Consider the following 27,833-nt stretch of genomic DNA (forward strand, 5'->3'; position numbering starts at 1 on the left):
GATGGTGATGTCATTTCTTTCACGCTGTTCTTCCAGCAATGTCTTCTTCCTTCATCTTTGCCAGGGCTCTTCTCGGTATCTCCTCAAATTTCAGAGGCCACAAGGCTGTGGAACAGCTCTGTTTTGTGGGAGCTTCTCTTAAGCTGGTTCTGTCACTTATTTGGTGGGACTGCTCATGTCAACACTCCTAGGCCCTTTGCCAGAGGAGTCTCATAGTAACTGGTCTGAGTTCACACACTAGCAAGGTAGAAAGAATATTGGTCACTGGGAAGCCTAGATCATGCTCTCAAATTCACTTGGGGTTTATGTATCTACTATCCAGGGCTGCTAAGAGACTGTCTCTTCTGGGTCTTGGAAGAGATTCAGAATAAATCCTCCATCTTTGCCCTTGAGGGAAGGGCACGTAGTCTATCCTTTCCCCTGGAGATGCAGGAGTGTAGAGGCAAATACAATCCTTGTTGCTTCACACAGGGGGCAGAAGTTGCCTTTCTAGTCTCTGGAGACAAGGTTCATTCCTCCACAGGCTTCATAGATCCTGAGATTGTATGTTCAATCACTCTCTGATTCTCATTTTCCCATGGGCTAGAGCCTTTTCAAGAGTTCCCAGCATGAAGGCCTGGGTTCCATTCCAAGCACCTAATAGTGGTTCATATCTATAATTCTAGGACTCAGGAGGTAGAGGCAGGGGGATTAGAAGTTCACAGACATACTTGGCTAAATACTGAATTCAAGGCTAGATTAGCCTACACAACAGCCTATCTCAAAAATCACCCATCTAAATGGAATCTCCTGAGTCTTATAGTCTAGTAAGAGTTGGGGAGCAAATATGTGAGTTTAATCTACCATCTTCCTAGAAGTTTAGTTTAGATACTACTCATTATCTCTATATTTTCAAAAGTATAATAATTTTTATTTTTTTCCTTCTGTGCAGTTGTGCTGAATGATAGAGTGAAGAACTTTTATACTCGCCTGCCATTCCAAAAGCTCACAGGGATTTCCATCAGAGACAAAATCCCCATGTCTGGAAAACTCATTTCCAATGGGTAAGTGGCCAAGTGCTACCTTTAAGCTTATTATTAAGACTCCTTGGATTCCACCAAAAGGTGGTGCCTCAGCCTTTAAAGATAGCAGCTTAGCAACAGTACAACCCAAAGCTAAGAGTATAGGACATAAGCAGATCAGAAATCCTCAATGGAGACAAATGACACTACATGCTACATTCTGTGCTGAGTCTGCAGTCTGCTGAGGGAGCTCAGATGTCCTGAGCAGTCTTGTCAGTTAATAAAAGTCATTAAGATTGTCAAACTTCTTTCTTGGAGTCTTTCAGTGTTGTGTTCAGAGTCTGGAAACAAGCACAATTTTTAACAGAGTCTTAGCTTATAGTAATGCTTACTTATTACCTCCACAACCTACTGATTACCAGAAGCTGTTATTTCTTTATTGGATTTTTTGCCAGTTGTTACAACTGAAGATGAAGTCCTCTCAGCACACATTATCCATCTCACTCTTCAGAGTCCCCAAGCATGCTTTTGCCTATCTGCATTTCTGGGCCTTCCCTGGACCTCCCAATTTGAGGTGCTGGGAGGAGACTCATGAATCAAGATTTTAAGGACAATCCCCAGCGAGTCTTTTGTATGTTAGCAGTCACTGATCCATGAACTGCTAATCTGCGAAGTGTTGTTGAGTTACGGAATTGCATCATGTTGCTGGCAACTAAGTGCTATTTCTGAGAATAGAGCTCAAAAGATGGCACAAGCTGCTTTGTCTTGAGATCCAGTGGGACATCACCTTATTAAGGAAGGGGATAGAAGCTAGATGTCACTATGCTGGGACGAGGGGATAGAAAGCAGATATGTTTTGTTGGATGTCACCATGCTGGTCTTGATACTGGAACAGGAACTGGTGGGACAGACCTTATTACCAGCTATGGAAACCTATAGTCCAGTTAACAGTGGGCTTTAAAAAGGAGGGGGAAAGCAATAGGTAGGCAGATAGGTAACTGGGCAGGGATCTAGGGCAGAGAAAGCCAGGGAGATGACTTAACATCTTCTGGGCAAAGATGCACTGGAAAAACTACCAAGCAGATATAAAATTCAACACTGGGTTTAATTTGGATTTAGGAAAAAAGGAGCACAAATGAGTCAGTATCCAGATAACAGAAAGGCTCAAGATGCTAGGCAAGCTCTCAGGAGTCGGGAGTGATTCATCAGATTAAGACATAGGATCAAGGAAGGTGAATGCTGAGAACTGGGCTCCAGAGCATTGGCTTGAGGTGCTAGAGTCCTTCTGCCAGGAAGCTTCAGGCTGGGACCTGAAGCTATACTGGTTGGATAAACAAGAATGGTCCTTGAGAGGGACTGACTGAGTTAGCAAATTAATATAGGACCTGAAGATAATGTTCCTTAGAAGAGTGGAAATATGTCTTCAGGGAGCTAGAATGCTAATGTCAGCCTAATCACCCATACTTTATATGCTTACGAAGAAATATGATCTTTTAAGTTTGAGTGATTCCATTCCTTCTGCACAGCAGAATCTGGGTGCCCACAGGAAGTTTCACATATGTCTTTACTTCACACTGCAGGTTCTTTGAGTGTGAGCGGCTCTGTGACAGGGACCCATGTTGCACTGGCTTTGGTTTTCTAAATGTCTCCCAGCTGCAAGGTAAGACTAATGAAGGAGGCAGACCCCAGCCCCAGGCATATACCTCAGTCTAGAAACACTCATGTTTGTGATTCTATATGGTCCTTAGCATCGCCTCATGACAAGAAGGATAAGTTAGCCTCATGTGCAGAAAGGAAACAGTCTGGGAGAAGCAAGTGACTTATTAATAAATTAACATTGTGGCTGCCCTGGTCTATCTGCCCATTTCATGTATGAACAGACCTATCTGATCCCAAGGACTGTCCCTCCTTGTTTCTGTACTTCATTTATATGTCTTATTCTGTACTTCCAAAGATGTCCAGGCAGCATCGTTGACTGAACTTTATATACATCACATGATCTATATTGAACACTTACTGGGTCACTTACTGGTGATGCGATTCTGGACAATTCACTTAAAATCTAACCAGGCCTTAGTTAGCATCCTCACCTGTAAACCTGGCCCAGCGAAATGAAACCCATAAGTCCATATCACCTCTTCTAGGCATGATTAACAGGTATTCTGTTAGGAGCAGCTACTTCCTTTCCTAAACTCAGAGGCTTCTAAATAGTGGATCTGAATTTGTTGGGATGGCCAAGTCCCCACCTGGAATACAGTATCGAAGTCCTGGCATCTGTTGAGCAATGGGTTGCTGAATCCTTCTCGTTCAGTTCATATTTCTCACTGCCCCACCTTTCTGGACTCCTGTGTTCTCCCTCCAGGAGGAGAGGTGACCTGCCTGACTCTGAACAGCATGGGGATTCAAATGTGCAGTGAGGAGAATGGAGCAACCTGGCGCATTTTGGACTGTGACTCTGAGGACACTGAAGTCTACACCTATCCCTTTGGGTGGTACCAGAAGCCTGGTGAGTAACCTGCTACTGGCAGATGTGTCTGCTGTTGACTGTATCCCAAGCCGACATTAGGATGATGTCTTATGATGAGGAAGATTAGTCAAAATTCACTGGGTACCAATGACAGAAACAGATTCTATTTAATTTAAGAAGAAATGAAATGGCTCGGAGACTGCTCATTAGCTTAAAGGAAAGATTACCAATTAGATCTCAGGAAAGATGGAACAAGATCAGGTTCACAGGTCCAGCTAGCTTTGGTATGTAGCCAGCTTCTTCAGTTTGCTGCTTGTGATTGCTTTAGAGGGGCTGCTCATGGTATCCTTTAGAAGCCTTTCATTCAGGGTCAGGTTTCAGCATAGTCTGGAAGCAGCCCTACTGCTGGAGGGAGAAGGGAATAACATGAGAGGAGGCCTCAGAAAATACAGAAGTATTAAGAGAAAAAAACCTTAACCTACTCATGTCCTGTTGCTGGACAAACACAAAGTCTACAGTTGTCCTCTGTGCTGTGATCCCTTGGTTTCCTTGCTGTGTCAAGTTTTATCATCTGTCAGGATGATGATATTCTATATATGGCAGTGTCAGGGAAGGAAGAGGGCAGCCTGCATATGTTTTTTAGGACTTAAGTTAGGATTTCAGGAAAGGACATCCTGTATGGGCCATGAAGGCAAATGGTTGCATTGTTTAAGACTCATTTCAAGGTCTGTTTTAAGAGAACAACCTGAAATCATTGAATAAAAAAAGTGGATATTTCTGTATGTGCTTAGATAAAACTATAGTAACATTTGATGTTAGCATCCTCACTCCATAGGACAGGCTGGACTTTGTAAGACTCATATTGCTCCTTAGCTTCTGTCAGTAGGACAAGTGACTGAGATTCACTGCTCCCATCCACCTAGATGCTGGGTGTCTATGGTATAGACAGCTGCATGGGAACTAGAAGAGAGTAGCTACCAGATTGTGTCCCAGGAGCAAACTCATGAAGATGTCTCAGAGCTAAAGTATGGCCTCGGGAAGTAACAGAGAAGCTGAACTGAGATCAGTGTCTCCAACCTGACACATAGATCACTTCCTTCTCAATTCCATTTCTGAGTGAATCTGGAGAGTACTGGCCATTTTTCCAACACCCCTAGAAACTAGGGTTATATAACAGTTGCTGTAACTGAAGTCTTAGAGAAGTGGAACTTTGGTATCTATATTCTTCATACTGTAAAGCCACCATTTCCCTAACTAATTTGGGCAGTAAGAGAAGATGGACATTCTTCTTGTGCCTGCTGTGTATCAGAAACATGCTAGGTCTGCATGAGCCTTGACATTTCGCATTATGGGAGCTCAGTGGAGTAACTTACAAGCAACTGATTCATCAACTTCATCAACTAAAAAAGGTTAACATGATAGCAGACCAGCTGTCCCCGGTGTGGTCTTTCTTGTCCAAGCTGTGTTGTAACTAATGGGTACAGTTTGGTTTCTAGGGCAGAGTTTGCTTAGCTTTGCTTATGTATCTATATGTTCATTAGCTTTGAGGCAGTTAGTATGAACATGATCACTTCCAGGCTAGAAGACATCTTGCTAATCGCTTGATTTATCATGATTGGAGGTTGCTCTGTTGGGTTTTTCTTTTCTTTCAACAGCTTGAATTGTTTTATGAAAAAAAAATGGGAGTTGTATAATGAAATTGCCTCTGTGGACTTATATTTCCATAGAGAGACATCTTTAGGGCCAGGGACATACAGAGACATCTTGAGGGCCAGGGAGGAGAGCATGCTTGCCTACTACATTAGTTCTGTATGACCCGCATGGACAGCTGCAAGCCTTAAGCTGCTTCAGAGCTCTGCTCACCTCAGGCCCTGCTCTTCTGTCCACTCACCTTTTCACCCTGCCAGCATCTGGAAAATGCCACTTTCCATTTTCATTTGACTATGGAAGAGTTGGACAGAAAGAAGCTTATGCAGTAATTCATTTGTTCAGAATGTGATGGAAGTCATGCCAAGCTGTTTCAACATCTTGACAGGCTGGCAAGGATAAGAACCCAAGGTACTCCTGGTTCCAACAGGTTCCAGCTGCTCTGGTCCTTTTCATCTGACAGCCTGGAGTGCTAGTGTCTTCCAACACATATGCTGAGGCTCAGAGTAGGGACTCAGGAGTCCTGACCAGAAGCCACATGACAGACAATGAAAAGTCTTATCAGGACTGTCACTCAAGAGCAAATACTGCCACATAAGGAATGCTGTGGTGTGACAGTCTGGCCTCTGTTCATGAGACTTTCATGCTGGAGGCCAGTACTTTGGAAGCACTATTTCATGAAATCCTCATTTCCCTGTCAGATATAAGAGAGGCATGGAGGCTCAAGGGTACATAGCAAATGGGTGACAGACCTGGGACCCAGTTAATTTTACCTCCTAAGTTGCTATGTCACATGACAGAGGGAGAATGATCCTGGTTTCCTGACCTCCAGGAACTCTGTGTTAAAGAGAGCAACAGGTGCTGATGAAGTAAACACTTGATGCTGGGATTCTTACCTTTGGGCCGGATGCTTCCAAACTTTCCTGAGTGTTTGTACTGATGTGCAGTGCTGGTCATTGAGGAATAGGAAAAGAACAGATGTTGCTGTTTTTCATAGGCTTATCCTAGAGAGACCAGAGTGAGCATGTGTGAATAACTGCAACACAGCAGGAACAGCCTACAGGAAGTCTGATTGCAGGAAGTATTGGCTAAAGAGAAAGAGAAGCCATGCTTTTCTAGTCCTTGTCTTTGGATCATCTAATCTGTATAGGGCTAGGCAAGGTGCTGCACACATGGAAACACCAAGCCTTGTCCTTAAAGGACCTCTCCTAATTGCCTTCTCCTACTCAGTCCTTGCACAAGACACATACTTTCACTGTGGAACTCTGATAGGTAAAAGCTGTAGGAGACTGGGCCTGCTACAATCACAAATAAAATGGCTCGTCTTAAACTGGCTGTCTGCAGACACAATTCTGAGCATGAATATGGTATCAGGGCACTCTGAGGAAAAGTTCTTTCCTGTCCCCCATGGAAGACATGTGTTCCCTGACCAAAGAATTAAGTCACAGCAATGCCACAGGTGTTACCGAGGGAAGTCCTCTGGATGAAGAGTCAGCAGACTGTAAACGGGAGGGAAGAACTGCTCTTTCACAGGGATCATGCCAAAGAGATTTCAGGGAAATGTGAGTCTGAGAGGATAGATGACAGAGAAGCAGAGAGTTGAGACAAGGGGGACATATGTTCTCCTCCACACCTCACAGCTTCAGCAAAGAGGACTGCACACCAGCCATCACATCCTGACTTCTTTACCCTCACTGTTCTCATGGAGGATGAAACAAAGCTGAGTCCTCCCATGTCCAGGAAAAGAATACCAGGAACACAGAAGTACCAGAGCTGATTCCCATAGATCCTGTGGAAATAGGCTTGCTGATGCTACTGTCCTCAAGTTCATCCAATGTGTGGTGTTTCTTAGCATAGAAACGCAGAAGCCCTGGCCAGCTTTGTGAATGAAAATGAAGTTGTTTGTAGTCCTCCCCAACAGCAGAACCCAGAAAAGAAACATTCTTGGTGTCTAGAATACCAAGTATATATACACAGGACACAGGGGTTACTCACATCCACACATCATAAACTCAGGCCTTCCTGAACTTCATAAACTTCAGGCATAGGTAGGAATAGGTCCTGATAGCCCCTGCATCTTAAAGAAGATCACCTCCCCTACCTCACTCATATGTGCACCACATGGACTTCAGTGAGGCCACACTTGGCTTTGTTCACTAAGTCAAATGTATCTTCTTGAAATGACTATCATAGCTCTGGGTCTTTTTTTTTTTCCTTCTAGGCAAGCTCTCTCAAAACCCGTTGAAGTTACAGACACAAAAGAGACATTAGAAAGGGATTGACAATCTCTTCTAGTTATCCTCTGGACCCACACAGATGGTGCCACATTCACAGAGCAGTTACTGTATCCTCCATCCTCCCTCCCATCATACCAACACACTCACATTCACCAGGCACTATGCGTTCCTATCATTGGCTAACAGCCAGCGTTCCCTCACCATAGTGCCTTCTGTCTACTCACAAGCCAGTGAGGTAAGGCTTATTCTATTTCTTATACCCAGACAAGATGAGATTGGAGCTTTTTTTTTCTCCAGCACTTTTGCCAGAAAATGTGTAGTCCCATCTGAGACTAAGATCCCAATTTTCTAGACATAAGTTGGGAATTCACTGATTATTTCAGTTCTGATGCAAAATACCTGAAGTTTAGGTCAGAACTGAGAACCTGTGCAAAGGGTACAATCTTACAAGCTTCCCCACTACCTGCTAACTATGAGCTCAGGACCTTCTGTCCTTCCAAGCAACTGAGTGTAAGTTAAGAATTTCCATTTCTCCCCCTGTTGTCCAAAACCTTGCCAGAATATCTCAAGAAATACAGAGAAACCATTAGCTACTATTCATAGTTTACTAGGACAGATTCAACTGGGACTGGGCTTGGGTATACCTCAGAAGTAGAGTGCTTCTCTGGTATATGTAAGTCTTGGATTTCATCTCTACCAAGGCAAGCAAACAGAAACCAAATCCTTACGATTCACTAGCCATGTGGAAGACAATGTGGAAAGTGGGGCAGAGGGATCTCTTGCCTATCGTGGCTGTGTGCTCACTGACTGTGGAGCTTTCCAAACCCAGCAAGCAGCTCAGGAGCTTTGGGCCAAGACATAGGATGAAGTCCTGATGGAGATCTTCATACATGCCAGTGTCATAAATGCTGGCTCTATCCCCTGAGGTCAATACCGGGACTGACAATGGCATCTTTCATGCCCCTGGATTACAGCTGCATGCAGATCTAGAAAGCACTATAGAGTGCTGGGAGCTTTGTCACAGTCACCTGTCCTTAGTTTATATGCTTCAGTTGTCCCTAGATTTTCATTAGAACTACACAAAACACAACGAGAGCTCTCTGGATTTCAGCATAGATTTCTAGAACAGTGTACCCAAATAACAGGAAGTACATGTTTGGTTAAATACACTCAGCAGACACCAGACTGTTCCCTAATGAATCTACTCTTGGGTTCCCTATTCTGAGCTTCATCTGGGAAGGGACAACAAAACAGAGTATCACTGGAGTCCAGATACAGGCCTGGTACAACGGGTATAGTGGGGAAATTGTTAGCAACTATGGAAATTCTATGTGATGTTTTCAGTATGGGGGTGTTTCCTCAGTTCAGAGGTTGGTATCAGGAAACCTATTGGGAATATCAAGTCTCAGGCTAATCCCCAACCCCTGGAGTTGGACCCTTGGAAGATGGGTCCCAGCATAGCGTTACCTGTTGTTACCAATCCCTGAGGTAGTTTTAATGTCAGCTAAAGTTTGCCAACTGATGTCTGTAAATAATAGCAAGAGGTGCCTCCAGGAGAGTGAGACAAAGGGGACAAGGAGGCTGTGACTGAAGGTCCGGAGCCTTCGAGGCTGGGGATCTTAGTTCATTGTATATGGTCATCAGAGAACAGGGTGACTTATAAGGAAATGCCTCTCATAGTTTTGGAAGTAGGCAGGCCAATTAATGCCAACATGCTGGCATCTGGAGAAGGCCTTCTCTATTTGTAACAGGGTAGAGGCAATATATGGGAAGGAATAGGTGAGAAGAAAATCAATACAGTGGAGGTGGCAGATTTTAAAACAGAACTGTTCCCATGATCAGATCCAGAGGCCACACATACCACCATAGCACCTCATCCTCACAAAACTATTTATCTAGTCATAAGGCGGGAGCCCACAGACCTGACCACTTTTCAAAAGTGATAGGTCATATATAGAAGTCATATGAACTTCCACAGGAGTTTTGAAGGAAGCATTCAAGTCAAAGCATGGTGTTTTGTACACTAGACAAAAGGAAGTAAGATAGATAGAAATATGGGGGAGCCATGCAGGACTTTTGGACCCAGGCCAGAAACATACTCTGATCTGAGGGACATGAGACAATGACATTAGTGTGCCATTATGAGGGGGGAACCCTCTGAGTGGATAATGCCTGAATTTTTGATTGCTTACTCTATTTCCTAAGCTGTAATACTAGTCCCTATAAGGAAAAGGAGTTCTGGGCTTGGTCCTCTTTAAGTCATTGGAAGGAGGAAGAATAAGGAGGCTTCAAAGATTTGGATGTGCTCAGTGAAGGGAGAGGAAGGGAAGAGGCTAGAGAATTTCTGTGTCATCTACAGGATATGAAGTTCTTCACTGAGTTCTTATATCATCTTCACTATACAACTACCATGGCCAGGCATCAAAAACTAGGTGACCTGTCCCTGTGCACTTCTTCCTCATGATATATCGTATTCAAAACCAAGTATGTTTTTCCCCAAAGTCCAGGTATCCCCACTCATGTAACTTGCTATTTATCATTGCCATTTATTGATCTTTTGTGCCCTGTTTTTGTGGCATCCATTATACAGGAGGTTGCTTCCTATAATCCCACAGTGACCTTAGTAATAGGTAGTGACATCTCCATAGTACAGACGTGGAAATTGAGGCAGATTTGGAGGTTACAGCGGCAGGCTTCTGTGTTGTGGCTAATGACATATGAGTGAACAGTACCTGCTACCCCTAGAAGGAAAGTGTCAGGCAGTATTGAAGTGTACCGAAACCCCTTTACCCTGTGTGGTGCTAACTGAAGCATGATTTTCAACAGCGCCTTCCCGGTCCAGAGTCATAAGAGAAGAAGTCAATATGGAGCTCCGCCCTTGGCTCATGCTGACTTACACAGACCTCTGGTTTTCACCACAGCTCAGCTCCTTTGCTCTTGTCTCTGTAGCTAACATATTGCTTTTTCTTCTTTCCAGATGTGTGGAGTGACCCTCCCAGCTTCTGCCCATCTACTGCCCTGCAATCCCTCACTGAGGAGAAGGGTAAGTTCACTGTCTACCTGATCATTCTTGGGAGAAATGCCATTTCTCTCCACTTGCTATTTTTTCCTTTTCCTTTGTGTAATGACTTAGAACTTAAGGCATGTCACTGTTGCATTCACAAATTCTAGACTTTGTGGATCAAGCACATTTGCAGGTATGCTAGACACCATCAAGGTGCCCTTTCCATAGATATAAATGACAGGATTGCACACATAACAGCTCACAGAAGCCGATGGAGTTACACCTGATGTTCTTAAGTATGCATAACCCTCCCAGAGACTCTCTAGACTCACAGTCCCAGGCAAGGCCAGGAGGGTGGTGTTGCGGTCTCAAAGTCAAATGGCAGTTGTTCTATGGCCCCATACCAAGAAATTCAACCAAGATTGAGGCAGACCATTAGTTCTACTGCAACATGCTTCAAGTGGCTGCAGGGTAGTCTGGAACACAGGAGTGTGAGGATTGGAGATGCTTTGTGCTCGAGGGTGATGTGAAATGGTCTGGCCAATGTGGGCTAACCTTCTGCACTGTCCTTTCTTCCATTTCTCCTTGTCAGAAAATGAGACGTAGTAGGCTCCGGGTGTCACTCAGCTAAGAGGATACATTCTGTTAATCTCTGTCCTATGAAATGATACCTGAGAAAATTGGGATACCTACCTAAGGGGGTAAACCGAAGATCATGTAGGAAGGGGTTGTTTGACACCAAGGCTATGGCTGAATCTAAAATTGTCAGCCTATGTCATCAGCCTGCTTCCCACAGTCAAAGCAGCTGACTGAAAATCACGCAACATACATATATAGACTTTTTTCTCAGCATCCTGTATTGGGTATCTGATACCCTTAATCAGGTGCCAATTCCCTGAAGAACTGTGAGGCAGGTGTCATTGGCATGTCACAGGGTGTAATGAAGGATTTGTGACTCCTAGATCCTTACTTATGATTCATAACTAAACCAAAACTTATTCTGAATGTGTCAGTGTAGTAAATAAAAATTATTGGGATAGTCAAAGTGTCCCAAAGATTTGTCTCACACACACACACACACACACACACACCTATGCTACCTCTATTCTACTTCCCTTTCGCATGCTGGAGGCCACCACCACCACTTTGATTTCTTGTGTCTCTATGTTGTTACTCTTATCTGTGCATTTCTAAGTTACATACAGATCCCATTGTTATTCAGTTTGTCCATTTTAGAACCACGCCCACTGCTGCCAGGAAGAGCTGGCTGAAACACTAGCTGGCATAGTCTAGTTTTATGCTGCTCTGTGTGTCCTGACATGCTGCTATTTTCTCTCCTATACTATTGCACATCCTTGTTGGTTTTCATCTGTTGTCCTGTGTGTGTGTGTGTGTGTGTGTGTGTGTGTGTGTGTGTGTGTGTGTGTTTATGTCCCTGGTGTGGCTGAGCTCTGTAAAGCATACATCGTCTTGTAGGTCTCTACATGGCTGTCTGCTTACTCTTTGCTCTCGTGCACCAGCTTCTGTGACAGTCACAGTCAATGGTGGACAAATAGTTGAAGATAGGATTGTGTTGACAGGGGTGGTTGTCCTACTATCCCCAAGTCTGCTAATGTGTCACTGGTTTGGCATATTTGGTTTTTATGAATCTTCATCATCATAAAAACACTGGGATGAATGAGCACTCAGAGCCCCTTCTGAAGACCAAACTGTTTACTGAGCTGATTCTCCAAAGAGGAATTTTACACTAGAAAAAAAAGTGACATTTTAAGATTTGGCCCACATTGCCTAATTGCCCTCAAATACTTCTTCCTAGCTTTTGGGTATGAATTATATGTTACATTCTCATGATTCTTAAATATTATCATATCAAAACCAGAAAATTTGTAGAAAACCAGTGCTTAGGTGCAAATGTCAAATATAGCTGCAGATGTATAAATCAAACCATAGCAAGTATAATGCTTCTGTTTGTGTTGTTGAGGCTTAACATGCCCACAAGAGAAAACAATGAAAGTAATACAGTACTGAATGTCTCCCTCTATGAAGTCCACAGCTCTGAGAAGATGTTTCCAAAACAGACAGACCTGACGTTATAGTAGTTTTAAATGTGCCTTCAATGAGACAGATTCATCTGGGCCAAGAGTCCCCGTCAGCAACATGCACAGTTTGGAATTAGTACTTCAGTGTGCATCAGAGACAGGGTTTTATTCTGCCTTCAGTGTTTTATCTTACCATTGTTTTAGTATGATCCAGATGTGTGTGTGTGTGTGTGTGTGTGTGTGTGTGTGTGTGTGTGTGTGTGTGTGTATCATGCACATTCTTATGTACTTTCAGTTCTGGGAGAAAAAGAAATACCAAGCATTTGATCAATACAAATATTTGATCATCACCAGGAAGATAGATGATAACATGGTTCATTTTCAAATGAGAAAACTGGAGATCTAATGGGTTAATGGCTGAGCTATGAGTCCATACCATCTGGCTTGTCCAGAAGGTGGAAGAAATTTACTTTGACTGCATTTCAGAGGCAGATTAACATAGGTTAACTCTCGAGTCTAGGTCCCTGTAGAGATCATATTTCTTATCTTCCCATCTCAGTTGTGTTATCTGTTTTTGTTAAATGTTGACATTTTAATCACAGACCCTCTCTGATTAAAATGGGGCTTATCTGAAACCCAGACTCCAAGTAAGGTCATCATGAATTAAGATGGTGGGTTTCTAGTGGAAAAATATATTCTTACAAAAAATGTATGGTATCAGTTTGAAGAGGCAGAAACCATAGAAATGGACAGGAGGGGAGTGTGCCTGCAGGAAGACTGGCAGGTGCTTAACATTCAAAACTATGTATCTGGAGAATTAAAAGAAGTTGAAATGGCTGGTAAGTTTCTTCTGTTATCAATGGTAAGGGATCATCCTCATACCAGGAGCACCTGCAGCAAATGGTAGGCATGTTTCTGTAGAGACACACTAGATCTCTAGGGTTTCAGGTGTACCTCTCAGTGACCACAAAATAAGAAGGTGCCTTCTGCCCCTCTTTCTTTTTAGAGGAACACATCAATTCACAAATGATAGTAAGTGGGGAAAACCACATAATATACCTGTGGCATGGTTTTCATTGACATAAGGTCACATATAAGAACCAATAAGACACTGAGCAGTGACTTCTGTCACTGTGTGACAGGGCAAAAATGTTTGAGCTGAATTCTTCCTTCCCTGCAAAGGCCATTGGTGTTTATCAAAGCTTCAAAGGCATCATTATCGCTTCTGCTCCATAAAGAACAGAAAATGGGGCCTTGGCTATGGTTTCAGGGAAACCTTGGCTGGGCTGCTAAACTGGTGTGGTGGTACTTTCCTGTGCATCTAACTTCAGTGAGGGAGGGTGAGGTGGGTGTGAGACCAGCGTGTGTCACAGAAGTGAGATGGGAATAAAGTAGTAAATTACAAAAGCCTTCACCATTTGCCTCACACATGTCTCAGCCTCCCTTACAACTCTTCTACAATTAGGATGAGAACTCAGAAAGGTTGAGGAGTCAAAGGACTCTCTAGTTCTTATTTTAAGAGTACTAATGAGGCCCCCTGCACAACCTGAGCACCTCAGAGTGCATGCATGCTGCCCTGTAATTCTGCATTTGTGACTTCTTGTGATTTCTGGGAATAACACCCAGCATATTGTGCTTTTTCACATGAGAAAAGTAAGAGTTAGGACAAAAACCAGCTCAGATCTCGAGGCTGGCCAACACAAGCCTTCCTTTGCTATCTTAACACAGCACTGCAGTACTAGACCTTCCATTTGAAAGAATTTTAATGCTTGAAAATGCTCCAAGCTCTGTGATCTAACATTTTTCCTGGAGTTGACCTGAAATGAGGAAACTAGGGTAGTTTAAAATGGTTCTCTGTATGTACATAAAGACTATCTTCAAATATATTCTAGTCTAGCTTTTTAAAAGCATAGTCAACATTAGAAAGAAAAAGACATGAGGAATGAGTAAATGAACCAAATTAGCATATTCATGACTTCATTCTCTTATAACAGCTTTTGAGACTGTTTGAAATTTATTCTGTTATGCCAGGAATGGTGCACGTGCATGTATTCCAAGCACCTGGGAGACTAAGGAAGAAAGATCAAGAATTCCTAGGTCAGTCTAGACTACATAATAAGAACCATTCCCAAATAAAAATACTGAGTTGATGATGATGATGACAACAACAATGACGATGATGACAAGGACAAGAAGAAATTCTTATTCTTAGCAATTTGAAGTTCACCAGATTGTATAGTAGCTCTCTAGAACCTCCTTTCTCCACATTATACACATGTGTCCTAATGTCACATGATCCATCAACATATATGTCAAGAAATAGTCAAAAGAGACTTGAAAAAGGCATGTAAGTGCCTCACCTACCTGGGTCTGGGCTGCCAGGGCCAGGTGAGAGGCCTTTCAGGACGACAGTCCTAGAGCAGCACAGGGAGACCCAGCTTGCTCTGTCCTTTCTTCTAATCCAAGCTTTCTGCTCTGTCCATCTCTTCAACGGTTCTGTGGTTTTTAGACAGACATACTGCTATGGAAAATCCTAGATGCAAATATTTTCCACTTAAATGTTTGGTCTTGGGAAAATCTGTCTTCATGGTGTGGCAGTGGCATGCTTGAATCCTGAGTTTGGATGGTGTTCCGTGCGAGGCTGCTAGGTTGTGGTGGGGGCTGGTCTGTCTGTCACCAGCTCATGGAGGAGGCTCCAGATCACAACAGTGAGGCCAAAGAGCACAACCAAACTCTACCTTGTGACCTGGATTGGAACCTCTATAACCTTTAGATGTCCCATGTTCTTTCTTCCCAGACCTCAGTCCCTCCTACTGTAAGAAGGATTGATTTAAATTAAAGAAAGTCTGTTAGCTTCCCTTTGTTCCTGTTCCTGTGACTTACATAGAGCAGGCAAGTATGGATGCCTAGACCCAGATCATAGGCTTGGGAGAGACTCGTGCAGCTGCAAGCCTCAGGGGACCCTCCTTGCCAGCCACAGCCTTCTGCTGCCTGGAGGACATCTGGTGTGCAGTGCTGTAATTAGGGTTAGATTTGTAGCACTGAAAGGTCACACTGTAAGAATGACCACAGATAACGAAGGCGGACAGCAAGGAGGCCCACCTTGAGTCTGTGAGGGACATTTACCAGTCAGGCTAGACTGTAGATTGGATATAGGAGCTGATAAAAAAGATAAGGGGAAGACCTCATCTTAGATTAGTAGTCATTTTCTCCAGCTACAATTTTGCTACAATGTGCTCTCCATGCAGAATAGAAGGAGGCTTGGGCTTTATCACTTGGACAAAGGTAGCTAAGAAAGCCATCCTTTAAGAGGAAGGATTGATTTCAGCTCACTATTTCAGCCTGTGAACACTTGGCTTCACTACGTTTTGGCCTGTGGTAAGATAGAAAGGAACATAAGGACATCCATCTTTCCTTTAGGCCAACAGTAGCCATTTTAAAAATAGAAGGAAAACCACATTTTTCTTTTTACATGTCATGTATTAATCTTCATAACATTCAAACTAGGAAATGAATATAGAATTTTAAGATCATTACCCATGATCACAAAAGGAATATTCCTGAAACTTGACAGGAAGTCTTCAAATTTAATCCAGAATAAAGAACTAAGAGTGTTTTTATAGGAGTCAAAATAATGTACAAAGACTGCTAAAACAGATGGTAAAATGTGAAATAAGATGGTCTTGCTTTAAGTTGTGTGGGAATAAGCCCAACATTCAACAAGAGATACTTGACAAAGAAGAGGTACTTACTACAGCAATGGCTGATATACAGTATTTAACTTTACACACACAGGCACACACACACACACACACACACACTCACTATATATATATATATATATATATATATATATATATATATATATATATATATATTACACACACATTGTGGGAGTATCTATTTTGTCAAAAATGACTCTGGCATCATAATTATAAATAAATGTAGAGGCATCATCTACTGTTCAGAAGAATCCCTCCATACCTGTCAATACCCAAATGGCTGCCACATCCTCATTACCTGGAAAGGAGGTCACCTAGGGTAGATGTTGACTCCTGAGTTTGGAGATTTGGCTCCATCCAAGCTAGCAACACTACCCAGTTGGTTAACATAATAGGCTCAGAAAATGATGTATTATTGACTTCTTATGTTCTTAAATAAGTGATAGTGCAATGGTGTTGTGAATTCCTGGCTGATAGTCAATTGAAAAGCCACCAGGATCTTCAGCCTTCCTGCTTCAGCATGCCTCTGTGTCCGCAAAAGCCTTATTGTGGGACTGACTATAGGAAGTCTATGGCCCCCACATGCTGGCCTCTCTTGACCACAAAGGCTCACTCAAGAGACATCCTGTAGGCTTAGAAGAGTGTAGGTAAGAGTATTGGCAGAAACTTGGTCTCAGACCCTGGGGCATAACATAGGAGTTTGCTCTCACTTGGGGATGGAATTTACTCTTTAATTACAGAGACAGAGACTAAACATGGAATATGGACAAGGTTTCCATCTTCAGACCATAATTGGCCACTGTGGTTCTAAAACCCATGATCACTTGTCTCTGAAATTTAAGCTTCCTACCATCTAAGAACATTGAAAAGTTACCACATCACAAAGACGCTATTTGAGTAGTCTGTGAAAATAGCAGAATACATAGCAGGCTTAAGAAATTGAAAGCCCAGAAGAGTCTGCCTGGCAACAACTGAGCACAGAAGGACCCAAGTCCTGACTCCTCTTTCTCAAGACTGGTGTTAGAAAGCAGGACATGTGGAATGATTGGATTGAACAATGGAGCCCTCCTTGTGGCATTAGTGTTTTTCTGGCAGAGATTGGGAGAGCTTGCTTGTTTTAGGCTCTGCCATTTGAGGATATGACAAGAAAATAGCCATCCATGAATGAGGAAAAGGGACCAAAAACTCAGCCTCATTGATACCTAGATTGCAAGCTTTAAGTGCACAGGATTGAAAAAAATCACTGTTGAGAGAAACTACTGTTGAGAGAAACCACTATTGCTATTTAAAGTGCTCAGTCTGCTGAATTTTATTACAGGGGGTAGCAGTGAGCACTTGGGGGTAAGGCCGTCTCATGGCTTTATTTACCATGCTAACTTTAGTGGCATCTCACCCACCAGCACTGGTGTTAAAGACAGGTTGGAGATAGAAATTACAGGTTCTCCTTATAGCTTATAGTGCTGCCCTAACAAAGCAAAAACCCCCACGTACCTTGGCACAGAGGTCTGGAAAGTGACCTCAGAAACCTTATCTCCTCTGATTTGGCCACTTTCTGGCTTGTTGTTCTTGATGAGCTTATTCACCTTTATGCCATGTTCATGAGGAAGCACTAGACCCTTAGCCTCTGCCACACTTGTGGTACTGGAAGATAAAATCTGACAATGGAGACATACATACAGTACAACACCCAAGACTCTCAGGGAGCTCTTCTAGCTTAAGGTCCATACTCATGAGTATAAGAGCAATAAACTGATGTGATCCTTGAAAGCAAAGAGAGATCCAGGGCAGGAGGGAACAATCTCTCTACTAACTTTCAGTGCTATCCCTGGTGGGCTGGGCTTTTCTAGAGTCAGCAACCTTGGAGGAACACTCAGCCCATACCAGGATAGGGCAGTGCTGACCTCTTCAATGTTATTTCTGGACACTGACTTCATCAGAGAGGCAGCCTCACCCCAGGGCTCAGGCATATCATTATTCTCCCATGGCCTACCTTTACTCACAGCCTTGGTGCCAATGAGACAGGCTCCAACAGACCCGTCTGTCTGTACTCAAGCCTTCCATCTGGCTGCTGGCTCTTTGTTGCTGTTCCTTGTCTCACATGCCATGTACAAAACTTGGAGGTATCAGAAGACAGCCATAGTCAGACATAGGCTTCACAGCCATGAAGAAAGGGTCTCCACACACTGGCAAGTGTGTCAATATCCCTGAATTTCTTGTTCTTTATGTTTAAAAACAGATGTCATGACTGTCTTCCAGGAAACAGACTGTGACACTTGTATGAGGTGATCCTTAAACACAGAGTGCTACTGGCCATGTTTATACATGGAATACTGTATGGGTTAGTACCACGAGAAGAAGGGACAGGAAAGCTAAGGCCTGAGAGGATGCTCATGGCAGAGTCAAAACCATGGCCCAACCCATCTCTCTGGCAGCAAGAGTCAGGTCAGCTTTTTTGAGGTCAGGGAAGACTCCAAGTCTCTCCTCATTCATTAGCTTCTAGATACAAACAGAGGATCAGTGGTGAAGAATGAATTAGTTTAGATACCAGATCCTAAATAAACATGAGACCTTTACTTCTGTAGGGACTTAGATAGCCTATCATGGTGCTATCATAAGCAATAGGCTCATGAAGACAGATAGGTGGAATGTCTATGGAGTGCCTGGCACCCCATCCCATGGCTGTCTTGTGGTATTCTGACCTGCATTGTGTCACTATGTCAACGTTGCCTTGTCTCTACTTTCCCTTCCTCATTTGTCTTAATTTATAGACAAGGACATGCCTTCAGTTAGTTGCCTAATTTTCAACCTTTGAACCACTAGACTTGATTCCAGAGCTTTCCCCATAGGAAAATTTAAGTAGTTACAGAATAGAGATATAAAGGCATAGTGTCACACAATAGAAAAGACAAATACATAGGCTCACACAATGGAAGTCTCACAGAGGCCACTGGGGTACCTTTTGCAGTAGTCTTCCACAGACTTAATCTATACCTGGTGATAACCACATGTGGTTGTGCCCTGTTTTGTCTCTCAGTTGCTTTGGACTCCTGGCAGACCCTGGCCCTGTCTTCAGTGATTATAGATCCATCCATCAAGCACTTTGATGTTGCCCATGTCAGCACTGCAGCCACCAGTAACTTCTCCATGGTCCAAGACTTCTGCTTACAGGGTAAGGGAACCCCCAGAGAGGGTATGGCAGGGCCTTAGCCAAGTACTACCCTGTAGAGTAACCAAAGACAGACAGGAGATTCAATATGGCCTTGGAATGCCTGGCAGGAAACAACTAACAGAGAAAGGAAGATATAAGAATCTCTCCACTCCTCACTGGGCACTCTACAGTCAGTTTGCAACAGCCAGTCAGCCTTGAGCCAGTACAGAAGGTCAGCAGACAGAAGTGGGACTATTGTGAGGGTAAGAAAAAAAGAGGTACATGGAGTCAGTGGGTGCCCTTAGAAAGCAGGGGGCTCTCATTGTGAGAAAGTGTATATACCCTGGACAGGCTCCTGGAACTCAGTGAAGATCTATGTTTAAACAATAACTTATAAGAAATGCTATTAAAGCAATTTAAAGAGTGATCTATTGGCACAATTATTCCCTGATGCAACTTTCTTTAGAGTTCCTAGTCATTGGTGATACCCAAACAATAACTAGATGACCATACAATTCTAATATTCTACAAAGATTTTCTCTTTCTAAGAGTGGCTGAGTTCAGTTGACTTCTGCCCACGAATTTCTGAATCCTATTGAAATAAACAAATGGAGAAGGTATTAGCTTCTCCACATGACTGGATGTTTATCATGAAGACTACACTGCCATGTGCAAGTTATATACTACACAGCTCTGGACAGTATCATTCAGAGACTAGGCTTTGAATAAAGGGCACAACTTACACAGCTCAGTCAGTCCAGTGAAGCTGCCCCATTTCCTGAGCCATTCTCGCCACTGAATGTCAGTAGGTTAAACTGTGTTGGAAAGCACATGGCTGTATAGGAAAAGACATAGTTCAAGACAGATCTTGATGAGAATGTCATAGACTAAGGAAGCATGAGAGGAAGCTATAAGTGACAGATCTGAGGAAGGTGCCAGAAAATGGAACACAGAGAGTTGTGTTGAATATGAACCCTATGGGGAGCTATGGACTTGTCCTTTAAAAAGTGGACGAGAAGAACACATTTATGAAATGTTTGAAGAAACAAAAACTGGTCATTTTGTGTAAAATATCTTGATGGAGTGTTGGGGTTCTACCACCACTGTTTTATTCTCAGCCTTGGCCCAGTGTACCGAATTTATGAATGCTATTTTCTACAATAGATAGATAGTGGAAATGTGAACATACATGTTGATGGGTGTATGGTGGGATAGTATGGGTGGATGATGGATGTCTTTGTAGATGAATGAATATGGTAGATGGTTGGATACATGTACAGTAAGGTACATGGACATATGGGTGCATGGCTAGATGGATGTATGCTTGGAAGTAGTAATACACGGTTGCATGAATGAGGTAAAGACTCTGAGTCTAAACTTCTTTTTCTTTGTGTCTTCTCTAGAATGTTCCCGTCACCAGGACTGCCTTGTCACTACTCTGCAGATCCAGCCTGGGGTTGTGAGGTGTGTGTTCTACCCTGATATACAGAGCTGCATACACAGTCTACAGAGCCACACCTGCTGGCTTCTTCTCCATGAAGAGGCTACCTACATCTACCGGAAGTCTGGTGAGCCTCAACACTCAGCCTCTTCAGCCATATCTTAGGGATGGAGGTATCTGGGAAGAATATTTTCTTAGTGGATTGGAGGGTAATGGCTTTGAAACACTTAAGGGAGAGTTGGCCAAAGGTTACTGGCTAGGTAGCATTCTCCTGGGTAAATTAAGAGCAGTTGGATAAATGTCCAATTCTGTATCACATTTATCCTTTGATCACAGAAATTCTTTGAATTTCATGTGATAATTAAATGTGTTGTGTTTTATTAATACTATGTGGTTAGGAAAGCACTTGCTTCATCCTTTAGTTTGTCTGCAGGACTGGCACCTTCTCCTCTGGAGATCAGCCCACTGTGGTACAGAGAAGTTCAAGACTTCTCTGACTTCATACAGCTAGTGATGGCAGAAGGGGAGGCATAGATCTGTCTCCCACTTCCAGCCTCTGCCTCAGACTCATCCTGCATAACAACTAGATCATAAATGATGAGAGGGGTAACTATTTTCAGCTCACTTGAGTTTAAAATCATCCAGGGTTGGAGCTATAGCTTAATAGTAGGATGCTTAGCTAGTATGCACATGGCCCTGGGTTCTACCCCCAACACTGCAGGAAACAAATTAGTCAGAGATCATTCACAGTGTGTACTAGGGATTCATGACACACCCAAAGGAAAAAGATGCATATAAATCTATCACCAAGGAAACCCATAGAGAGCTGTGAGCCAGGAAACATGAGCCAGACACTGTGCAGAATCCCTGCCCTGCTAAACACACTGGGGACATATTCAGGTGTTGGCTGTACCTGTCATTCTGGAGCAGAATTACATATTTTCTCTAGAAAGGGTCATATGAAAAATATAGTGGGCTTCAAAACTATATACTAGTATTAGGCCCTTGGTCTTATCTTCTATCTGGTCATTGATATTATAGAGTTGAGCTGGATAAATTTTTAACAGGATATTCAACCAGCAGTGTAACTAATCTATGTGGGAGTTCAGATCAGAAATTAAGGTTGGGTTTTAGGAAACAAAGTAGAGTCCTCTCTATTACTTCAGGACTGAAGTTCCGTGGGTCCTTATGTGCTGAGGAGGAGTGTGCACATCTGCTCCTGCAAAGCCCAGAGTATTCTCACTAAGCAAGGCAGTCACATGATTAAATATATGGCATTCTGGAAGAATCCACTATGTCTGGAAGAGTTCACTATGTCTGCAAGGGAACTCTACCCATCTGACATGTTTCCCGAGTTTGTGCATGCAGACAGCCTGAACAAGCAGCACCAGGCAGCCATCAGTGGGAAGCCTGCTTGATGCCCAGCTGAGGTGGTGTTTACACTCTTGCTCTTGCTCTAGCATATGTCTAGTCCATGACATACAGCTGCTTCCCATGAAGCAGAAGAATTCTTGGCCATATTAACAGTCACAGTCCTAGGAAAATTCCTAAGGCCCTTGATTACAGTTGTTGGGAATAACTTCAGTCATGATTGTGTCTAGGCCCTGCTAGAAAACAACTGCCTCTGTCCATGCTGTTTCTGTCTGGAGAACCACTTTATACGACAATAGGTTTATTAATGAAGAAGTCTTCATTCTCTATTCTTCTGTTCTCTTACTCTCCTCTTTCTCTCTTCATCTTTTCCTATATCACTTGCTTATTCCTTCCATTCATTTACCCACTCACTTATTTACCTCTCCTCCATGCCTCTGTCTTCTCCTCCCTCTATCCTCCATTCCTATTTCTTCACCTTGCTTTGCTACCCATCCATCCATCCAATGCTCCTTCCAGACATCTACCTGTCTTTCTCTCCTTCTGTCTCTCTATCCACATGTAGCATTCTTTTCATTGACCACACACCAGGCTTTCATTGGCCACACACCTGTGGCCATTCATTTCTGATACCATTGTGTTGCAGAACTGCTACCATTCCTGTTTCACATGAGGAAGTTTGAGTCAGACCCACCACAAACTTTGGGCAAATTCATCTGTTCCATCATGAGGTTCAGGTGTGCTCCCAGTGCATTATGGATTCTGCCTTCCCCCTGCTGAGTCTTATGGCCAGGTTACCAACAGATATCACAACAGGATTTTTTTAAATTCATATCTCTCTGACATATCTGCTATATAATTTTTTATTGAGTATTTTGTTCTGTCTATAGGATGTATAGACTCTCCAGCTAGATATTAGTCACAACTCTCCATAACCTAACAATAACTCAAAATGTCCCTAGGCGTGATCAATATCTCCTCTGGTTATGAAATCACTTTACAGCAAGGTTCTTCAGGCATGGATAAGCTTCTTCTCAGCAGCCTTCTCTATTGCACTTCTGTTTGTCATTGCTGTCATAGACAGTTTTATAAAGTGAGCAGTGTAAAAAATAAAATGGCTTTGTTTTCTGTCAATAAAAGCTCAGAGCAGAGCAAGCCTATCTTGGATACATACATGCAGATATTGGTATTTATAGCTTCCTTTGTGCAAGGTCTAAATCTTGTGAGGAATGATCCCAAGAATCCTCAGCATTGCACCTGGGACCCACTAATAGTTGCTAAATCAACTAACGAGGGGAACGAGAGATAGGAGGGGAAATGAATAGATCCCAGTGAACTGATTAATGTGCTGGCATGGCATTGGAGAACCTCTAGTACACTGAGCAAGGCTAAACAACACCAGCTATGATCTTATGGACAAAGACTTGGGAAATGAATCCCAACAGAGATGGCCTGGCAGAGGAAACCTGGAGTGATGAATCAACAGGAAGGGGGAGAGCTGACCAAACCTAACTTGTGTGAACAGGAATGGTTGGGATAGGGCAGAAGGGATAGCTCTGAGTCCTGAATTACCGATAACAACCTGACTCCACCCTAGGACTGTAAGACATTTAGTTACAAGACTGAAAGAGAAGTGCTCTAGACGTTTTTTCAAAGAACATACTCTGGCTGGACTCAGGCCCCCTGCACATATGAGGTAGCTGTGCAGCTTGATCTTCATGTGGCTCCTCAACAACTGAAGCAGGGGCTATCCCAAAAACTGTTGCCTGCTTGTGGGATATGTTCTTCTGGGGGACTGCCTTGTCTGGCCTCAGTGGGAGAAGATGTGCCTAGGCCTGCAGGGACTTGATGTACCATCATGGGGAATTACCAAAGGGAGTGGTTCTTCACCCTCTCAAGGAGAAGGGGAGGAGGGATAGTGCAGAGAGGGGAACAGCAATCGGGATGTAAAGTGAATAAATAAAAACTAAATGAAGGAAAAATAAATTGTGGGCAAACTTGCTTGTTGTCCCAAATCTGTGATAGCTGACTAGAAATACCTTTATCCATCTCTCAGTATGAGTGATCCAGACATTCTACCTCAGGAATGAGAGAATAAGACTCAGGCTGACTGACAGGTTCTACTCCAGACTCCTGGTTGATTGTCCATCTCTTACTCTAGGCCCCAGTGTCTCTTTTCTAGGCTCCAAGGTGTGGGTTAGCACCTACTCTTTGGGACCATCAGAAGAATGCAGTAGACCATTCATAAACAGGAATCAAAAAGCCCTTGCATGTGCTTTTGATGTTGTTAACATTGAATGTTAACTTTGCCAATTCTTAATTCTGTATGAAAATGAACTACTGACATTTCAAAGATCCCTCAAATTACATAAATATTTGTCTTCTTGTTGAACACCATATGGAATGCCAGCTCTTACTGTCTGTCCACCCCTCTGCCCTTGCCTTCTCATCAGGAATCCCTTTGGTCCAATCTGATGTAACATCCACACCTTCTGTACGCATTGATTCCTTTGGCCAGCTTTGGGGTAGATCCCAGGTCGTCAAGGTGGGCACTGCCTGGAAACAAGTATACCAGTTCCTTGGAGTTCCATATGCTGCTCCACCCTTGGCAGACAACCGCTTCCGGGCACCAGAGGTCTTGAATTGGACAGGCACCTGGGATGCCACCAAGGCAAGGTATGGAACAAATGGTGCCATTTTGGTGAACACCCAAAGAATGCCTGTCTTGGTCTAATCTATCATGGCAGAGTCAATGTTCTGGTTAAAACAAAATATGGAAATGCATTCTATTAAATAACACTAGGGTGACACAAGTGCCTGGTTCAATGGATCAGTGCTACTGTACTTAGAGGCAGGCCATTTGGTGAGGGGTTTGTGTGTTCTGTTCCAGGCAGTGATTCTGGAACCCAGGCCAAGGAGGTGCTGCATTTACCATCATGGTTCTTCTTAAGTCTCCTTGGGAATTTTTGTGCAGAAACATGAGGCTGTGAGAGAATCTGTAGTATGTTCATATGGGGCAGGCATGAAGTGTCCACATGCATCACACCAGTCTTGTGGTTGTCAAAGTCAGCAACATCTGACATACTAAAGGTGCTTTCTCTCATTTTTCTTTTCTTCACCTTCTTTCCTTCCATTATTCTTCTTTTTCCTTTCTTTCTGAAATATCATCTCACTATGTAGTTCCAGGCTGGGCATGAACTTGAATTCTTCCTACCTCAGCCTCCTGAATACTTGAGACTATACATATGTATTGCCTGGCTAGACATGTAACTTAATGGAATTGAAAATGCAGCATGAGGGGGAAGATGAATGAGTCAATGAAAACAAATTTAAGAGCATTCCTTCCAACTACAACAGTATAAGAAGCTCTCTTTCTCCTTCCCCTTTTTTTGGGCTCATCACTCAGATCTTATTATTCTCCTCATCAATACTTTCATGTTAAACACTGACACATGAAGACTAATACTGTAGAATTTTGTGAGAGGAGTAGCTTAGTTCTGTAGTGTGTAGGCACTAGGGGCCATTGTCACCTACATTCCTCCTTGGGCCCCATGGCTCTGTCCTCAAGAGAAGTGTTTTCCATGCACTGTATGACTCTGGCTGCTGAGCAGGTACCTATCCCTAGAAGTATAGGGAAAAGGCCCCTGAAGCCCTGTGGTAAAGATTATGAGGATCACTTTAGTGGAGCAGCAAAGGGAGTGTGTGTAGTAGAGTCGAGTTGGTCTCCATTAGGAAACCCCCAAACCCAGAGGCACTAATTAGAAAGCTTTTCTATTACTAGGATGTGCAGAGGGACAGAAGAGGTAGGTGATCACCCAGATTCTGGGGAGACAGTAGCTAGAGAGCCCAGCATTGGAAACTCTTGGGAGATGAATCAAGTGTCCTTGGGTTATGTGATCATTAGAAGAGGTCCAAAATGAGTCCTTATACAAGGGGACAGCCAATCTTCTTCCCTGATATGGAAGGTGGGTCTGACATCTCTTCTTAGGGTAGAGTTTGTACAATTTGACAAGGAAGGACCAAGGTCTTGCAAGCTCTCCATCTCCTTCTCTGGCCTTGGTCTCTGGCAGGCATGTTCACCTCTGGATGTCAAGTTTCTCCACAGGCCTATGGGCAGAGAAGACCATAGATATGCTGCTATTCTGACTTTCTGGCCATATCTATGACCTGGAGCATCCTCACTGCTACAGAGCTACAGAAAAAACAAACAAAAAAAAACAAAAAACAAACAAACAAACAAACAAAAAAACCAGGCCTTTCCCTCTAGCCACAAGAAATGGTTTTGGAGGAGGGGGGAAAAAGCAGGAAAGACAGTTTTTCTGTGAAAATCCTGTGCCTTATTTCTGCAGGGCCAGCTGCTGGCAGCCAGGTACCCGTACCCCCACACCTCCACAAATCAGTGAAGACTGTTTGTATCTCAATGTGTTTGTCCCTGAAAACCTGGTGAGTTAAGAAGCACTGAATGTGTTGTCTGGTGAATAACTCCCTTTGGCAATCCTGTTCCCATCTTCCCTGGGCTCCAAAGAACCTGTGCTCCTACAGCATTATCCTTAGACACACTGAGCTTCCTTTGTGAGCATGAAAAATGAACAGGGCGGGAGGCTCAGAACTCCCCAGAAAGCCTCCCATGTAAAATGTATGAAGATGAAGTGTTAGGCTATAATCTGACTTCCTGTATCTGCTTGAGAAACCACTACTGTCTTGCGGCTGAGTGATTTGGAGGACCACAGCTAAAGAGAGGAAAAGGAAGCAGGAACACTGGTAACAACACCCAGGGAACTCAGTGTGACTGCCAGCCCTATTCCCTCTGGTTCACTGGTTGTGAGAGTAAACTGTACCTTAGATCAGACAAAGCCTGCTGATCTCAGTGAGCACAGGCACAAATGCTCTCATTAGCCACAGTACAGAATTATGGAACCTTGAACAAAGAGAGTGATAAAGTTCTTTTCTGCACAGATCTGGTCACCCTACATACCTACTATGCTGAACTAAATCCTGGAAATAGCACTACTTCCTGCTTCCATTCCTTCAGTATCTTAGAGAAAGAAATTCAGGTTCTATGAGCTCAAAGTAGCAGCTTTGAAGCAGAGAAGAGAAGTAGCATGGCATCTGCTCTCAAAGCTCCTGTAAGAATTAAATCTTCACAGTTTGGTGCTGGTCTGAGACTCTATGGGGCATTGACTCACGAGCAGACCTTGGGAATGGCAGTAGAGCTGGGGTGGTAGAGTGGCATGGTGAGCTGCACTGTAAGTGAGACCACAGTTGAAGAAACGAGGTACTCAGAGTGGAAGGGAAAAGGAACGTTGGGACACTTGGGCATAGATACTGACAGGGTGGAAAGAGGATAAACAGGGGAAGTGGTGGCCTGACTACAGTGTGACTGCAGACCTCCCAGCACCTCTCCGAAACCTCACTCACTCTCACAGGTGAGAGGGCTGGGGCCTCAGTCTGGAATGTTCTGCTGCTGTCACTCAGCAGGAGAATAATTACAGCAGGCTGCTTGGGGCTGGGGTTTAGTGCTGTATGACTTATAAGAGCATTTTATACTTATGACCTCATCCATGAGAAGACAAAACACAGGTGGATTCTCCATCTTGAAGCTAATAAGAGCTAGCTGATGTAAGGACATGTGGAGTACTTGTCACAAGGATCAGGAAGTCTTCTGAAATAGACTAGGATCAAACCAGGGAGGAAATAGATCTCCAGGTCTGTATTGAGTGTAGTTCCTACCTCTGCTCACTGTGAAACACTCACAG

At 43.4% G+C, this 27,833-nt stretch overlaps 1 protein-coding gene across 1 annotated transcript in view; it reads left to right on the forward strand.

Moving 5' to 3' along the window:
- Tg (thyroglobulin) overlaps positions 1 to 27,833 on the forward strand; it is a 177,109-nt gene that overhangs the window by 73,276 nt on the left and 76,000 nt on the right. The window contains exons 32-39 of the mRNA XM_052160288.1: positions 932 to 1,043; positions 2,582 to 2,661; positions 3,364 to 3,507; positions 10,330 to 10,395; positions 19,152 to 19,286; positions 20,669 to 20,833; positions 24,531 to 24,753; positions 26,427 to 26,520. Of these exons, the coding sequence (XP_052016248.1) occupies positions 932 to 1,043; positions 2,582 to 2,661; positions 3,364 to 3,507; positions 10,330 to 10,395; positions 19,152 to 19,286; positions 20,669 to 20,833; positions 24,531 to 24,753; positions 26,427 to 26,520 (1,019 nt within the window). The remainder of the gene's footprint in view (positions 1 to 931; positions 1,044 to 2,581; positions 2,662 to 3,363; positions 3,508 to 10,329; positions 10,396 to 19,151; positions 19,287 to 20,668; positions 20,834 to 24,530; positions 24,754 to 26,426; positions 26,521 to 27,833) is intronic.

The sequence above is a fragment of the Apodemus sylvaticus genome, chromosome 17 (assembly GCF_947179515.1).
Source record: "Apodemus sylvaticus chromosome 17, mApoSyl1.1, whole genome shotgun sequence".
Taxonomy (NCBI): Eukaryota; Metazoa; Chordata; class Mammalia; order Rodentia; family Muridae; genus Apodemus; species Apodemus sylvaticus.